At 45.0% G+C, this 18458-nt stretch overlaps 1 protein-coding gene across 2 annotated transcripts in view; it reads right to left on the bottom strand.

Moving 5' to 3' along the window:
• HPS1 (HPS1 biogenesis of lysosomal organelles complex 3 subunit 1) overlaps positions 1-18458 on the bottom strand; it is a 365168-nt gene that overhangs the window by 309631 nt on the left and 37079 nt on the right. For both annotated transcript variants that reach the window (XM_085606326.1, XM_085606327.1), the window contains exon 3: positions 5236-5346. In XM_085606326.1, coding sequence (XP_085462452.1) covers positions 5236-5346 — 111 coding nt within the window. The remainder of the gene's footprint in view (positions 1-5235; positions 5347-18458) is intronic.

Genomic DNA, 18458 nt, shown 5'->3' with positions numbered 1-18458 from the left:
GCTGCCTGTAAGGGGTTGCTCTAAGGAAAGTGTAAAGTGCTATCACACCCAGCTCCATTCTATCAACAGAGGCTTTTCCTGCCCAATGAAGGACAGCTAGGTTAACAGACATGGTTATGTCATTGGTGTTTTCATAGCACACTATTTACCTGTGAGGGTACCCAGGCACTCTGTAGCAGGTGTGTGGGGCCAGACCTAGGGGCAAACTCAAAAGAGCAGGTCTTCAGCTTCTTGCGAAAGTCAAACAGAGAGGTGGAGGCTCAGATGTGTTGTGGGAGGTTGTTCCAGGCTTAAGGGCCCAGGTGTGAGTAGGCATGGCCCCCTGCTCTGATTTTGTGTATGATTGGAGTCTGTACTACTGAGAGACGACAGATCAGAGGTGCCTGAAAGTTTGTTGGAAGTGAATGCAGCTGTTCAGGAAGGCAGGACCAATGTTGTGGAGAAGTTTGTAGGTGTTGGTGAGGAGTTTTAAATGTGTGCACTTATGTATCGGTAGCCTGTAGAGTTGTCGAAGGTGTGGTGTGATGTGATGAGATGTGGGCTCTGCATGGGAGGTCGAGGACTAGACTGTCTGCAGATTATTGGGCAGTCATCAATCTTCTTGTGAGCTGGTTGCTAATCCCTTCGTACAGGGTATTTCCATAGTCTAGTCTGCTGGTGATAAGGGGTTGGGTGATAATTTTCCTGGTATTGTCTGGTACCCACTTGAAGATTTCCTTCACCATCCTTAGGGTGTTGAAGTAGGTAGATACCACTGTGTTCACTTGGGAGGTCATGTCCAGTTTGTTGCCTATGATGATTCTGAGGTTTCTCGCTTGCGAACAGGGCTTGGCAGTGGGTAGAAGTCTGTGGGCCATGAGGTGATGTCCCATGGTGAGGTGTTCTTCCTGAAGACAACCACCACAGTCTTGTTAGAGTCCAATTTGAGTAAACTGGATTTTATCCAGGTGGCTAATTCTGTCATGCATGTTATGAGCTGGTTCCTGGTGTTGGGTACTATGTCCAAGAGAGGGACAGTATCAGTTGTGTATCATCTGAGTAAGTGAGGATATTTCTGTCGTGAGCTCATATGATATCAGACAGCAGAGTCATGTAGAAGTTGAAAAGCATTGGGCTGAGCGAGGAGCCCTGTGGGACTCCTCAAATAAGATCTCTTGCTTCAGAGGCATAGGGAGCATTTGAAGGTTTGGGTTCTTTCGGCGAGGAAAGAGCAGACCCATTTGAGGATAAGTCCTAAGGTGGACGCAGCTCGTAATTCAGTGCAGCGTAATCATGGAGAATTACCCAAGAATTCCGTGTGATTATGCAGAACTACGCAAGAAGTGTAATTCTGCATTTATCAATGTTTCTTACCACAAGAATGTGCCCTGGAGTCCAAAAACGACCCAAGGTTGCACTTTGCACTTAAAAATAACATTGAATGCAACAGAATACGAAGAGCGAGCACGAGTGGCCACTCGCACAATGTGCCTCCGCAGTAGGATTTCCTTCCAAATTATGTAAGCAGGAGTAAACATGTAATTATTGGTATTTCTGCTCTCACTAAATATGCTCTTGTGGTAGGATTTGTCCCCCACTTACTTCCAGCATTTAGCGCTAGTGTTGAAAACTAAAACAGCGATATGATTAAGCATTCACTGAAGACATGAATTCACTATAGTTAAAATGTGTTTCTTGTCTTATGTTGACTAATGTCCGGACTCCATTTTGTACTGTCATGTCTCCACGTGCGTTGCACGAGAAGAGTCCTACCTTTTCGCTAGTTGCTCTTGTAATCTGCCTAGTAACAGTCTATAAATAGCTCCTTTGTCCGTCTGGCGCATGTCCAGACTTGACCACATCTGTTATCAGTTAGTCCTTGTTTGACCATGTTTTCGCGGGCTCAGGAAATTGTTAACTCCGCCCATATATTGATCCTGTATCGAAAATGTCCATAAATGGTAATGAATTTTGCTCTATGTTGTATCCACCCACTTATGAGCCCCTCTGTTGTGTATAAAAGGGGACCACGTACGCAAGTTCTTTGTGCTACTCTACGCAATACTGAAGAGTGTTGTGTAGGTTGTAGGACCACCCTTAAGGGTTAATAAACTCTGTCTTTGTATTTGCAGTTTCCGTGCCAACTTCCTTCTAGCTTCCGTTACAGGAGAGCGAACCCTTGTATTTTACGGGCCTAGCTGGGGCCTGTATTCATCACTAGGGTGCATTTCTGAGCTAAGAAATAACGCTAAATGCAGCAGAAAACTAATAGTGAGTGTGAGTGGCCGGTTGTGCAATGTGCTCATGCGGGAGGATTTTTTCCCCCCAAATTATACAAGCAGGAGTAATCACAAAATTATCAGTAATTCTACTTAAAAAGAGGGATGCAGAATTACTGAGATTACTCAGATTACTCTGGCGTAATTGCAATTGCACCCAGGTCTAGTGAATCCATGGATGCCTGCTTCAAGGAGTTGCTGGATTAGGATGGGGTGGTAGACGGTGTCAAAGGTTGCTGATAGGTCTAGAAGGATGAGAGCTATGTTTTCCCACATTAAGGATCATCCGAATGTCATCTGTTGCTTTTAAAAAGGCAGTTTCCATGCTGTGGTTAGGTCTGAATCTTGATTTTGTGGAATCGAGAAGCTTGTGTTTGGTGAGGTGGTCCGCAAGGCGCAAGCTGGCAGCTTTTTCCAGGACTTTGGCTGGGTAGGGTAGGAGAGATATTGATCAATAACTGGAGAGTTTGGTCGGGTCAGCTGAGGGTTTCTTTAGGAGGGTGTTGCTGGCTGCGTGTTTCCCTGATTCCGCAAAGGTGACTGTACTGATGAGGTGTTAAGGATGAGGTGAGGGCCTCACTGATAAGAGAAAGCTCCTTTGTCAAAAGTGTAGTGGGGGCAGGGGTCCACCACAGCCCCAGAGACAATGGTCTTCATGGTAGTTGTGGATTCTTCTGTGATAATGGTGTCTTGTGTAGTGCGCTTGTTGACATCCTTCATCACTGGAGACTTCTGGAGCTTCTAAGGGTTCCGGTTGCAGGGGGAATGTGCTGTATATGGTTTCATTTTTGCTGCAGAAGTAGTCAGAAAGGGTTTTGCACAGACTTTGTGATAGGTCGATGTTTCCGGTGACAGCTGGGCGTGGTGAAGCCTTTGATATTTGCGAAGATTTCATTGCTGCTGTTGGAGCTTGTGTTTATTCATTCGACTAGGACCTTCTTGGTTTCTTGGATGAGCTGGTGGTACCTCCTCTGGGCAGTTCTGAAGGAGTCTTTTTCCACTTCCCCTTTGCTGGTTCTCCATTTCTCTTCCAGTTGTTTACAGTGTTGCTTGGTAATTTGGAGGTGCTCTGTGTACCAGCCAGGTTGTGTTCAGGTTTTTGCTGTGTTGCTTCATTCAATGGAGGCCAGAGTGTTGGCGCAGCTGGTGATCCACTTGTTGAAGTTCTCGATGTTGAATGCCCAGATGCCTATGGGTTCTGGTTTTTCTCTTGTAGAATGGCCATCCAGTCCACCTCTATTAGGTTGTTCCAGTGGCGGTGTGCTAGGCCTAGTGTGGGGGCTCTTCTTGGTTTATGTTGATTGTAAACCTAACAATGGCATGGTCTGTCCAGGTGACAGGTCTTGGGGTGTTGATCATAATGCTGTTGAAAGATGTGAAGATGCAGTGTAGGATCTGTCCATCGGCAGGCTTCATGATGTGAAGGGTTTGTCCCAGGTTCCAGAGATTAACGCTGGTGTCAAATGACTGGGGGGGGGGGGGGGGGGGGGAAATGAAGTCTGTGATGTTTGCAAAGTTGACTCAGGGGGCCTGGGTGTAGGTAGGCTAGGGTCCCAACCAGGGTGAAATTTGCTGTAATCGATCATTTAAAGAAGAGGAACTTCATGTAGTTTGCTATGGCTTCACCGAAGGCAGGGCAGTTGAAGGCGTCTTTGTCGACAATAGAGATTCCTCATCAAGATGTGTTTTGTCATTCTTTCCTGGAGATCTTGTATCCATTGGGGATAGCTGTGGCAATGTCTGGCACTGAAGCTGTGGTCAGCCATGTTTCCGCGAGGAAGAGGAAGTATGGCAGCGCCTTCCAGCAGGTCCCAGGTCTCCGTGGCCTGCTTGCAGAGTGAGCGGATGTTGATGAGTATGCATGTCACTAGTGTGTTGGGGAGTGCAGGTGCATTCATTGGTAGGTGTTTGTGTGTGTGGGAGTAGAGGATATGTTCTTGGTTGGTGCTGTGGGCACAGTGGTGCAGGTGAAAGAGTATAGGGAGCAGGAGAAGGTTTATTCCGTGTTGTGTATTGTGGCATACTACTCACAAATCTCTTTCTATGAAGGGGGGGTCCAAGGGATAAATTTAAAGACCAGGACAGTATTTAATCCCCAAATCAACATATAATATACAAAGATACTGTCGGTCTACCGTTCAGTACGGCTCTAAAAACTGATGCACCAAAAATACAAAATTGAAAGAACAGAACAAACTAGTGTATGCTCAAAAAGGATTATGCTCAAAAAGATTTAGTGTATTGTGGCATGCCAGCAGAGGGTGGTGGGCATCCTAGGTTCAAAGCCTGAGGGAGAGTGGCAAGGTAGGGGTGGGTCATGAGGAACCAAGTTTTCTGGGGCTGGGTGCGAACTAGGCACAGGTGGGCGCAGACAGGCTTGCAATTGGAGCACATTCTGCTCACCTGTGCTGTAGCCGTCATTAAGTAGGTCCTGGGAGGGGGAGGAGCAGGGGGCAGTGGGCAGTGTAGGAGACAGCCGTGAAGGAGCAGGTAATGCATGGGAGGAGGACGAAGAAAGGTGCAGAGAGGGAAGAAAAGGGGAGCAGAAAAGCTGGCGGGAAAGCAAAGGTCAGAAAAGAGGCATGAGAAATGGCACAAAGAGGCAAAAAGTGTGAGAGTTGCAGTAAGAGTGAGAGAAAAGGGTGAAAGAAGTGGTACAACAGGCACAGAAAGAGAGAGACCAAGGTGATAGATAGGGAAAGAGGTGAGGAAGTTGACTTGAGGCACTGGAGCCAGGTCTTCAAGGGCCTTGGCCGGTCGGAAGACTGGTGGCAGGTAAGTCCAGGAGTGGGGGGTGCCGGGCCAATGCACCTTGCACCTGCATTAATACCAGAGAGGTGCAAACCTTCAGCCACTCATTTGTAAGAGAAATTATTCACGGCAACCAGGAACATGAACACAGAGACACTGAATGTTGTACAGGTGAGGAATGGAAGTAGATTGCTAAGTAGTTGAACCTGAAATACATTTTTCTCACCTGCTCGTGCTCAGTGGACCCATATCGCTGGCGCAGATTCACTTGAAACTCCTCATCTAACCAGTAAAATAGTACTTCAGATGCTTCACTGGCAATAAGAACACATTTCATCTGTTGAAAAATATGAAAATTATCAGTTACTGCCTATGGATCAATGAAAAGAACAAACCTGATACATTTATCAGATGGGCATCTTATTTGCGTATTCAATTTGCACCATAGTCATAGAGATAGCCACAAATGTTGTTGTTAGCCAACACAAAGAAAGATAACACAGACAACTGTGATCTGGCACTGCTAGTGCTCTCATAGGGTTAATGGGTAAATACTCAAATGTAGGATAAGCAAAGGAAAAGCCAATAGGTCTGGCTTTGGAAAATTATTTTTGATTTCAGGAATGTGCCACACAAATAAAAAAGCTAATATGCCACCACCTAAACCGGTCGGTTTAAATGAGAAAATAATATTACATATAATTTTAGAAGAAAATTATGGATGCGTCTTAGAAAGCACATATATTTAAAAGAGGTATACAGACCCCGTTTAATTTTAATGCATAACACAGGAAAATTTGATAGCTATTAGTGCGGAGAAAAGGTACTATTGGCTTTGGATTACTGGAACATAAAGATATAGGTTAAACACACAAGTATGAATAAAAAACTAAATTGCAAGGATAAATTATGGAACGAGAAAAGCGCTGGCAAAGCAAAGTGTTGGCCTAGCAGCCAAAGCACTGAACTGCACTTCTTTTTGGGTGGTTGTGAACATGTAATCAGACTAAACCCTATCACTCACAGAGAAAGACAGCCAAAGGCAGAAGTGGACTGCTCCATTTTTCCATTGACTGGAAGCATCAATGGATGAAGAGGGCTGATCTAAACCCGCTCTCTGTCGGTATAGAGAATGTAGGTATTTATTTATTTATTCTTTAATATATGAGACTGGCAAAACATCTAAAGATATCTCTAGCCCATTGTTTGTGTAATTGCAAGTACACAGAAGAGGAGGAGGCATGTTTAGTCATCCACATTTAACACGTGCATGTATATGAGGCTAATCATTATTTCACACATAACATACATTTACAAGTAAAAGCAACATAGATCTGAATGTACTGAAGCCATGTACATCTACTGGTATAGACAAGTATTAGAATGTGTGCACAGCCCTTGGGTTTGCACATCTTCAGCACAGTTTCAGTAAAACATGATGTCCAAACATTGCCCATCGAACCATTTGTATGACCATTTGCTCAAATGGAATGCGCAGAAATAGACTTACGACAGATCCCTCTTGCGATTTCCAGTATGCAAACATTATAATGCATGGTAGGCAAAACAACAGACTAACATATGTAAGTCATTTAAATGTACTAGATATATAATGCATCAGGTGGTACTGCAATACTAGCCAAAATCACTCAAAAACCATTAACCAGTAGGTATTACAATGTTACAAATGAATGTCTTTTGGCTAGTAGACCACAGAAAGCCATCACCAATATCAAAGAGCTCACAGTCTTACAGCACTGAACCTGCCACAACACTCTGACCCACATACTGCACACCCTGAAGCATCATTACGCTCAACATACTCTGCACACTCGTTCGCAACTCATCCCCGCTGATTTTCTGGTCACACTATTTATGTCCCAAGCTTCATGCCACACAATCAGAGCCATGCTGTTGTGTGCTTCAGGAGGACAGACGAGAAAGAGTCCCACTAGAAAACAAGAAACGTACAAAAGACAGAAAACTGGGCACACAAGAGGCTCAGTTGGAAAGAAGAAACATGCTCCATCTGTGCAGTGTAGTGTCTAAGCTCAGATTAAGTCAAAAGCTGTGACAATTCCCTGTACACAGAAATGAGAAGGGTGTCCTGCAACTGTGTGAGCTCTTCTCTGCAGTTTATTTAATTCTATCGAAAGGGAACAGCAAATAACCTCTTTGGATACCCACTGAAGCACATGAATCTACCATGAGGATAAGCAGCATTAGTCTTCAGGACTACAGCTATGTTTGGACCCTGTATTGTGAAATATGTAAGAATTTAAACTCTATTTTAATGCCTGCACTAAAATCCCATGTAAAAACTGGATAAAAGCATCAAGAAACAAATGGTTAATGCTACTGCATCATTTGCCTTCCCAATGTCCAAGCCTAGAATTGGATGCTCAAACTAAAAAACCCATTCCCAGTGGCTTCTCACAGCTGTAAAAGAAAAACACAACACTCTGGATGGCCTAAAAACTTTAACTTGCATTTCATGCAAAATAGGTATATGCAAACAAAAATAATGCGAGGCAATTGCTATTTCAATGGACCAGAGCTTCCACCCTAAATCCATTGGAGAATGGAAGGCTGCAATCCAGATCTTATTTTCCCCCTGGAAAGGTTTTTTTTAATGCAAATATTAAAACATAAAATAAACCAAGGTCAGATAGGGCAGAATATGCAGTACACTCCACATAAGAGGGCGACAAAAACAGCAATGATATGGTACGGCATGTGATACTGTGTTTAGCATATATAATGGTTGCAAGACAAAGTGTATAACAAGCCAAAAATGAATGGGAAAACAGATAGTATTGTGGTTGAGTCTGGCAAATAATAAATCCAAGACCTTATGTAAGACCAATAATTCCAAACAGCCAAAATGAGTGCACTGCAAGAGCGATTCTGCTGGTATAGAAGGGGGGTTAAGGGGGAGGGAAAGAGATAAAAGAAAAGATAGAGAAAAAGGCAAAGAGAGGATGGCTACACTGGGTGGAGATAGACTACTCACATGGCATATCACCGGCAAAGCCCCAAGTGGCGAAAGGGTGGTGGATGGTTTTATGGGGGTTTGTTCTCTTATAGATTCTTATTGAGTGCATCCCAAAGATGCCTTAAGGTCGGGGAGCCGGCAAGGTTAGAATATACGGTATTATCAGCGCTTTTGACCGAGCATAATAGATTCCACCACTTATCAAAGGCACTGGTGGATGTTGATTTCCAGTCAGAAAGAACTGTTTTAGTGCCTAGGGATAGGAGGTGGTCAACTAAAGAACAGATGTGAGAGTCTAAGGCAGGTGCATGAGGACTAGCATGAAGTCCTAGTGCAATTGTGAGAAAATCAATTTCTATTGGGATCTTTGTGAGTTGAAGTAGCAGATCTTGGATTTTTGTCCAGAATGAACGTGTCATTTTACACGTGAAGAGCACATGAGGAAGATCCCCTGTGTTTTCCTAACACACCGTCAACATAAGGTAGAGTCCCACAGCCCTAGCTTGTGCAGTCTTGCTGGGGTCCAATATGATTTATGAATAGACCTGATGCTGGCTTGTGCTATGGCGGGGGTAATTTTGGAATCAAAGGGGGATTTCCAGATCTTCTGATAAAAATTGTTTCCTTAAGGTGTTGTTTGTTGGATAACTGGATGTGTGATTACCAATTTTTAATGAATAAACTTAAAGATTCACCATTGTATGTATCGAAGAGTTTATACAGGAGTGATGCAGTATGACCTAATTTTAAGGGTATTTAACAAGGTCAGTAGGTCCGGTTGGTGGTGGGCGGGTTTCAGTTTACCTAGAACACCTTTAAGACGTAACATTTTATATGGTCTATCCAAAATCCAGGTGATCACCGGATTCAGAAGAGACCCCTCCCCTCCACATCACCCTAGACCCCTGACCTCCCTTACCAACATCCCAAGGCCCCCCCCTAAGAAGAACCCCAATAACAAGGCACCCACCACTAACTGCATGCTCATTAACTGCAGGTCAGCCACTAAACATGCTACTGAACTAGCTGAATCCATCCTCACCCATGACATAGACATAGCCTTCATCACAGAGACGTGGCTAAATGATTGCTCGACACCCATCTTGGATGCTCTTGTGTCACCAGGCTTTGTAATCATCAACAAAGATCGAAATGACCAAAAAGGCAGAGGTATAGCAATCATCCATAAAATCAATATATCTGTGACTGAAATCAACACCTTTAACTACAACTCCTGTGAATGCCTTTGCGTCAACATCAACACAAGCGACAACAAATCATTCCAGTGTCATCTTCTATACCATCCCACAGGAAACACCAACACTTTCACCGAACATCTGTCTGATATGATTGCACATTGCGCACTTCGAGACGCCAACAACCTAATTCTGGGACACCTGAACCTATACTGGAACAAAAAAAACAACACGGTAATCCAGAACCTAAATGAGCTGCTACTCAGCAATAACCTCACCCAGCAATGTTCGGAAGCTACCCACGACAAAGGAGCGATCCTGGATGCCATCATCTCCCAACGTGACACCACCACAATCGATCAGATCCTACCTGTCGACTGGTCTGACCACCACCTTATCCTCTTCCACCTCAATCAACCAATTAAACTTCAACCCCCCCACCCAAGACATCCTCAAATGGACGAGAAATCTTAAAAAGATCTCCAGGGACGACTTTGAAAGACGGTTATGCTCACTCCTGCCTACTGCCTCGGACGATCTTTCTACAACGGAACTCACCACCTACTATACCTTCCATCCTTGATCAAGTAGCACCCCCTGAAACAAAAAAAAAACCAGGAACATTCCGTCCAGATCATGGTTCAACTCTGACATCAACGCGGAAAGAAGACAACTAAGAGCCACAGAACGGCTATGGAGGAACAACCCCTCCAATTTCCTCCTCGAGCAACTCAAGGAAACCCGAAGGAAATACAACAAGCACTGGCATAGCCAATAGGTCTCGCCGTTGGGACCTTATAAGTGTTTAGCCATGCAACACTTGATGTTGTTGCACCAAGGATATTGTGCTGGGTAACTAAACACTTCTGAGATCCCAAAGGCGAGACCTATTGGCTATGCCATTGCTTGTTAATATTTGATGAAAAATGTATATTACAATACCTTTTCATCGCATATCTACAATATTATGTAGAATTCTCAAGATGCTAACATTCAGATGACTGAAATCTGTGGTTTACAACCACCCCTTGATCCGCTAACCTATTTGCAAATTAAAAGGAGAAGGACATTGTACTATGGTCAATGGGAGGACGTGTCACTGAATCGTAGCTCAAAATTAGCCTATAGAAGCTTTGGTCAAGAGGTTCAGGCAGAGCACACAAAACTCATTCACCCCAAAATTGGATACAATTTGTCTTTTGACAACTGCATGCGGTGGAGACAGAGCATGCTAAGCGTGCATGTGAATGGTGTAGCCAATTTAAACACAAATAATTAAAAAAGATAAAGTGTAGACATGAAAATATACCACAATAAACTACAGATTGAGATTTCAAAGGACTGCAGGCCATATATGAATACAGAAGTGCTGTTTGAAACAGGAAAAGCAACACAAAAAAATTATAAAATTCTTTCTACGGGTTAGCAAATAAAAGTTATGATTTGACTATTTTAGCATATTTAAGTAGGGATTCCTTTACATGGAACAAATTAATTAGCAGAGTGGGGCTCCGTCCAAGTCTCCAAAGAAGGTGTCCAAGTTAGGAACAATGTATATCTGTTAAGTTGTCCATAATGCTAAGGAAAATTGGTTCTGAATATTGTCTCTTGAGAAGGGGTTTCTCAGCGACTGTCTGTGCTGATCTAAAGTGGAGGTCACTGATCTGGATGGTTTATGCTTTAGTGAACGGAAAAACAAAATAACGATTCTTCATCAAAACAGTCCCTTTACTGCTTGTGTTACATCATTTTGTGAGAACTGATCTGCAGAAGTTTCACTGGGAGGCTGTGAAGAAAGGGGTTTCTTTTGTCTAGTAAAGAGTTAATAGGTCTTATGACTGTTAAAAGGAAAGAAGAAACAGTCAAAGTATTCAGTTTTCCAAACTGTTCTAATTCAAAAAGGCCTACATCGATAATTGGCCATCAATGTCTAGGTGGGAGGAGATAGGTCTCAACTTACATTAGGGATGTGTACTGGGTGTCAGGGATCACCCAGATGACACTGCACGCAGTCACTATAGCATAAATAATACCCCTCAACACACTAAAGGGGTTGCACTTCAATACCATAACCATTGAAAAACCATCTATATTTCTCTCAATCATAAAGATAACTTCATATGAGATCATCAACACATCCCATTATCAACAATGAAGTCGGCCACTGGTGACGCATGCAAGCTACAATATTTCATTAATGCCAACTTTCTCAAAGGCATCTTCTCCAACAACCTCAAAGCCTGGCAGAAGAACAAAGCAGCACTTGACCACATGGATTGTGCCAACCATCAATCACCCATTTTCCATCCTGGGCAAAAATCACTCACGACATTCACTACTCAGCTACATGAACACATTTACTTAAGTCCTTCTCCAGCATTAACAATTACGAATCAGGCCATGGTTCAATGCAGAGACAGTAAACTTACAAGTCAATGATGCACTCTGCATCACCGGCAATGGTATTGCTGTCTCCTCATCCTCTCAATCAACAACCTTTTATAACAAATGGGTAATGAATGCACCTGAAGGGCTTTTAATTCTACCTATCCAATAGACATCAGCTCATTTAAAATGTGTAGCACATCTTAAACTAAGCAGCTCAAACTTCTACATGGAATCTCTTGGGATACCTCCGGGAGGTAAGAACGTCATGTTTCACAAGTATGGTGATGACATACAATTCTGCTTGAAGAGAAAATGTTGTAACAACACTGGCTGTCAAAAAGTATTGTCTTGCCACCATTCAAGCACAATGTCAAATGGCTATTTCATAATTAATCCCCTGATTTTTTTCCTTACCACCAGTGACAACAGACTAGTTGATGTACAAGAATGGCACACCAACTATCAGGTGTCTAATGTTAGTCTCCATAGTAGCAGCGCTTCTCTAATTTTATACTCCCAGAAACATTTGACCCCAGCAACCACCAAGCCCAGCAAAACACCTCCGACTCATCAAAGGCACCGTCAGCTTCAAGATGCGCACAGTTTAGCATCAAAACCACTTCCTTCACAACGTTAAGGCATACCCTCCCTGATTTTCCCTTCATATGATATTGTGTGACATGCTAGCTCATTGACTAATCCAAGCAGATACTGTTCCACATTGTGTTCTACCTTCTCTAACTGATCAACGTTCAGTGGTATGTAATGCACCATCACTAGGTACCCATTACTGTACCTCCTGGAAAACTGTATTTGATATTGGTCTGATTATCCCTGACAGATATAACAATAAAGAACACACAAGCAAAAAAACAGAACTCTATTGGATTTCCCTGCCCATCCACATCTCATTTAAGATTGGATGCTTCACCATCAAGGCAGTGAAGTCCAATACCCTATTTTATCAGGAAGACTAAAGTGAATATCTCTGGTGGCTAGTGCAACGTATGTAACAATTATATCTCCAAGCTTAAAGTCAAGAAGGCCAGATGATTAGCATCCTTCTGGTAAGCATCCAAGATCTGAATCCGCATCTAGACACACAGATATACATTTCCACCTCACCTCGATTTTCAGACGTAACCAAAGATGTTGCTTTTTTAAGTAACATCTCAATTGCAGATAATTACATTTACTTTGCTCCACCAAGCCCTGAAAATCACAGTTAGAAAATATGCCAGCTATCTGTAAAAAAGTTACACTTTCATCTCCCATCAACTTAACTCTCCAGTTCCCTTCACATAACCTTTCCAGAGTCAGTCAGAATGCAGTACCATTTGCTACTTATGCTAGGCCTCCCAGCACTCCCCGAAAGTCTACACCATAAACCCTCGAGCACCACTCCTGGCAGCAAATTTTGATTAGCCAACAACTCCCCCCCCCTCCTTCTCGACTACTGCACCCTACAGCCAAAACATAATTCTTTTGAGTCCTTGTTCAGAGACTTCTTCCTCCAATATCTTCACTCTAGATTCTCATAGAACTCATCAAGCCCCCATCCCTTTTTTAGGTCTCCCAACACTGCATCTAGTAAACAGTGCACCAAAATAAAGCCAAGCTATTGAACTTCAAAAAGTGTAAACATCATGGAAAATACCACTTTCATGATTTGGCAAACTGATGCAATCAACCAATTGTCTTTAAACGCAATGATTTCTTCGTGTGTTGGTGTATGCCTGATCACAAAAACAGGCACAAGGATCATACTCTTCACGTTTCCGCATTCCATTCAACCATCCCATTTACACTACTAATCCTTTCCCAAGCCCTTAGTTCCACAATGCGTTCCATTCTTCAAACTCACAGTGTTAACATAACCCATAATGTTTTGCGATCACCTTTTTTTATATATGTTCGGCAACGCTTTAATTTTGTGGCTTACTTTCACATCCGTTGGTTTTCACTGTGAAGCAGCTAGTACCCCCCTCATGGAGACGTCTCGCAAGAGGTCATCCTCTAGCCTTCCCCTAACACTGCAAAGGCTTCAAGCCTCTCTTACCCCCCTCTTACACTAGTAGCTTTACCCTCTAGCCACAGTTACCACCTCCAGCACAGTATCCACATCCTTAGTAACACACCCTTCTCCTGTCCCTCTTGCACCCTACCTCTTATCCCTCCTGTACATCCCGCTCCATTCAGCACAGCCTCGTCCTGGTCCTCTAGCACCCATTCTCTGCTTGCCATGCCACTCAAACACCATCACCCATTCTCTTCCTTCTGGTGATGACACAATCTCCTATATACGTCATCCAACACACCCTCCTCCTCTTTCTCCTGTTCTTCAAGGACACCCTTCTAAACCCCATTCCATTCCCTTCAGCACGCCCTCCCAAATCTCTTCTCCTCTATCCAGCACCATCCTACCCGGACTGTACCACCAACACACAAACACACACACACACTTCCTGTTTTCAGCACACCCCTTACCTACAGTCCCCAAATACTCATCTACTCCTATATCATCAGCAGCAGCTTAACCTGACTGACTACAGTCCACCTTCCTTCAACACCGTTCTTTCAGTACACACTAACTCCACTCCTCTAGCATCCACGGTCTTACTCTAACAGACACCCTTCCTCCAGCCTATCATTATTGCTTTCAGCTGTCAGACCACTAGTCATCTTGAATCCCTCCACTAGCTCTCCTAACCCTAGATCACTCCTAAATCAACACCCAGATATACTCTAGCATAATGTTAGTGCAGTTCCTCGCATCTTCCTCCTTTGGCCATCCCCACTCCTTTAATCCTTCAATACGATCTCCTTCATTAACCTTTCCAGGACTTCATCACACGCCATTAAAACCGGCAACACAAGGACAATGCCCTTGTGTGGTGTTTCAACAGTCCCTCCAGCATCTCCCATCAAACACTCCATCCTCTTCTTAACCTTCAGCACAAGTGTCTCCACCCAAGACTCCAGCAACCCAACCTTCATTTGTCTCTCTCTCTCTCGTCACAACACTCTCCTTGCCTAAATAAATCTTGCTCTCCTCTCCAACACCCAATACAGATCGTCATCCCGTTATGACCACCACTCTCCTCTGCCCTTGGCGCATCCTTTTACTACCTGCCTTTACGATTTCCAGCCCACCCACCCGCTCTTGCATCAAATCCCCCGCTCCTTGTAACACAACGTCAGCACCACTTCTCCCTATCACCACACCCAGATCTCCGCTGAAGCATCAAGCACCACCGACTCTAGTTTCTACCCCTTCTTGCTCCTCCGGCACCACCATTTTCTCTAGCCCCATAAGTTCCCATTCGTACTTTCATTTTTCCTCCTTAATCTTTCCTGTGATTAACCCCACAGACAGCCTTCTGCTGTCACTGCAGCAATCCCTTCTCCTATGTTTTGATCAAACACACTTCACTTTCCTGCCCTTTCAGCGCCCACCTTAGTCCTATGTTCTGCGTCCTCAGCCCTCTGAGCCTCCAGCACCTCCTCCACAACTGCCCTCACCTCCCAATCACTTACCTATGGAAGTGCCGACTTCACCGGAAGCTGGTCCTGCTCTCGGCAAGTTCGGAGGCGCAGAGCCCAAGTCGGAAGTGACGGCCACCGCATAGCGTAACTTCCGTTGAAAGAACAGTTAAGCCACAAAACAGCGAACAGAAGCATAAAGATAGAGTGGATTATGACTACAGCCCACTCGGATGGAAAGGCATACAAGAACTTTACAATGGAGTTGGCATTGTAAAAGTAAAAAAAAAACTGAAAGAACGCAGTGTCCTTGAATTGGGTGCCGCGCTCAGTATTAAAAGTTAAAAAAAAAAAAAAAGTGTCCCTGAAGGGGCACGGCGGCGAAAGCTTTCTTGTCTTTATGGGGCCATGTGTTTTGAAACACATGGCCCCATAAAGATAAGAAAGCTTTCACGGCAGAAGGAAGGCAGACGAGCCCTTCCAAATGGGACGGCTCAGAAAGCCGAACTAAAACGTCACCAACACCCCTTTTCCAATGGCTGGCCACCGTTTAGCATCAATGGTGACGCCGGCCAATGGAAAAGAGGGGCGGGGCTTAATGCCCTTTAAAGAAAATACCCCAAATCATTCAATCTCGCCAGCGAGACTGCACATGTGCGCAGCCCACGCCAGGCGAGACCTAAAAAGCACATTAACAACGAAAAAACCACCTTCTTCTGCACCACCCTGGACTCCGCGAAAAATAGACCGAAAGAACTATTCAACATCATCAGACAACAAACATCCAAGCCCTCAGCTGCCCCTGGCCAAGCCTCCAAAGACCTATGCGACAACTTCGCCAACTTCTTTAAAGACAAAATCTCCAAGATGGAGCTCTCACTTGACATCAACCCTAACCCCTCATGTACAATCCCTCCCCCAGAAACCAAAGCCAACACATGCAAATACCCTGCAAAATCCTGGAAATCCTTCAACCCTGTACCTGAAAACGAGATTCTCAAACTGATTGCCACCTCCAAACCCGCATCTCACGCACTTGACCCTTTACCCACCCAACTGACCAAAAAACTGCAACTCTCCATAGCTCCATTCTTGTGCAAGATCATAAACAGCTCCTTGAGTTCCGGCGTCTTTCCAGACTGCCTCAAAGTCGGCCAAGTCACACCTCTCCTGAAAAAACCCGGCCTGGACATCAATGACTTAAACAACTTCAGACCAGTTTCCAACCCCCCCCCCCCCTTGCTAAAATCCTTGAAAAATGCGTTCTTTCACAACTAACGCAGCACATTGACAACCTCAACCTTCTAGATCCCCACCAATCGGGATTCCACAAAGGCTACAGCACCGAGACGACGACATCGTGGACGACATGCACAAATCTCTAGATACCGACAAATGCTGCCTACTCATCCTCCTGGACTTATCGGCAGCCTTTGACACGGTGGATCACAATCTACTCATCAAGGCTCTGCAAAACAGAGCAGGTGCTGACGAGGTTGTCTTACAATGGTTCTCCTCCTTCTTACAAAACCGCTCCCCAAAAATAAATATCAAATCCTTCACATCCGACTCACACCCCGTCAACAGAGGTGTCCCACAAGGATCAGTGCTCTCCCCTCTACTGTTCAACATTTATATGGAACCCCTCACCTCCATACTTAATAAAGCCAACATCACCTTCCACCTCTATGCAGCCGACACCCAGATCTATCTGGAAACCTCCTCCTTTGAAGATATTCAGAGACTAAACAACACTCTCAAAGAAGTCCAACACTGGCTAGCCATAAACCACCTCAAACTCAACCAAGACAAAACCAAAATACTCCTCATCTCCAACAAAGAAGAAAATCCCCAAACCATGGAATGGATTAAAGCAATCGATGCTCTCAACGGTAATCTCACCCCAGCCAACTCCATAAAATCTTTAGGAATCACCCTAGACCCTAAACTGGACATGGTCCGACACATCAAGAACTCCGCGAAAAGTGCCTTCCTCAATCTGAAGCTTCTCAACAAAATAAAACTCTTCATCCCACCCAAAGACCTCAAAAAAGCCACCCAATCGATTATGGAAATGTTATCCTCACTGGTACAGTGAAATCCCACCTGGCCCCCCTCAAAACTACTCTAAACGCAGCAGCCAGAATGGTCACCGGAGTCAGGAAATTTGAGCACATTGCACCTGCACTCAAAGAACTAAAATGGCTCCCAGTAGAGATGCGTGCCAGCTTCAGAACTGCCTGTTTCACGCACAAAGCCCTCCACACAGGGAAACCGGAATACCTGGCTTCCAAACTCAATAAGGCCGGCCAGACAAGGAACCTCAGGAGCTCTAACTCCCTACTGCTCATCCCTATGAAAACACGCAAATAAAAAACCGCCGCACGATCCTCCGCTGGAAACGCACCCAAAATTTGGAATTCCATCCCAGCACACATTAGGACCTTTGTAAAATTAAAAAAACTCCTAAAAGAACTCTTCCTTAACCGCGCTTTCCCGAACAGTTAACCCTCGCTGTTGGACACTTGCCGACTTTCTGCAGCACCATGCCACTTTCTCACTATCATCTACCTCCTCCAAGTGTCCCTACGCCCCCCTTGTTACCCCCCTCCCTGTAATTGATTTCCGTTCATGACAGGGTGCGAGGCTCCCAGGACTGCCTCACCTCATTTGTCGCATCACACGCCGGGACGCTATGAACCAACTTGTATACCTATGCCTTATTTTTGGTCTCCAGCATTATAATTAGGGGTGGGCAGAAAACTACGCTCTGCCAGCGTAGCAGATAAAGCCAACCACCCCTGCTCACCGGCCCGGTCCCTGCTTCTGAAAGCAGCCAGGCCAGGGAGAGCCTCCCCGGGCCCCGGTGGACCCCTGTCTCCAGCGCCCGGACCCTCAGCTGGCTTGCAGGACTGGGGGCTCACGCACCCCGGGGCACGCCGGACAGAGCACGAGCCCCGGGCCCGGCCCCAGCTTCCGAACCCTAGCCAGGCAGGGGAGAGCCTCCCCGGGCCCTGGTTTACACCCTTCGTGGAGAAGTGTGGCTCAGGGGTTAGAGGCGGCAGACCCGGAAGCTGAGATCGGTCCTGGACCAGGGTTCAATTCCCCGCCTCGGCGGGTCTTGGGCTAAAAATTCCACGGACTCGATAATTCTCGCCCCGGTGCCTCCTTGACTCACGGGTTCAGACTCTGCGACTCTGGGCAATAGCTTGCTTAATCTCCACAACGGCCCCTCGCAGCGGGATGCCTGACTTTCACCTTGTGGATACCCTGCTATCTCACAGGGGAATACCAGGACGGGTTCCCTAAGCAAGCGCCGGGAAACCCACAGCGGGTAGCTGTGCGCTATATAAGCTCAACTACATTTACATTTACATTCCCCAGCCC

This window comes from Triturus cristatus, chromosome 1_2, assembly GCF_964204655.1.
Source record: "Triturus cristatus chromosome 1_2, aTriCri1.1, whole genome shotgun sequence".
Classification (NCBI taxonomy): Eukaryota; Metazoa; Chordata; class Amphibia; order Caudata; family Salamandridae; genus Triturus; species Triturus cristatus.
Note: the sequence above shows the minus strand (reverse complement) of the source record. Positions and strands in the feature narration are given on the sequence as shown.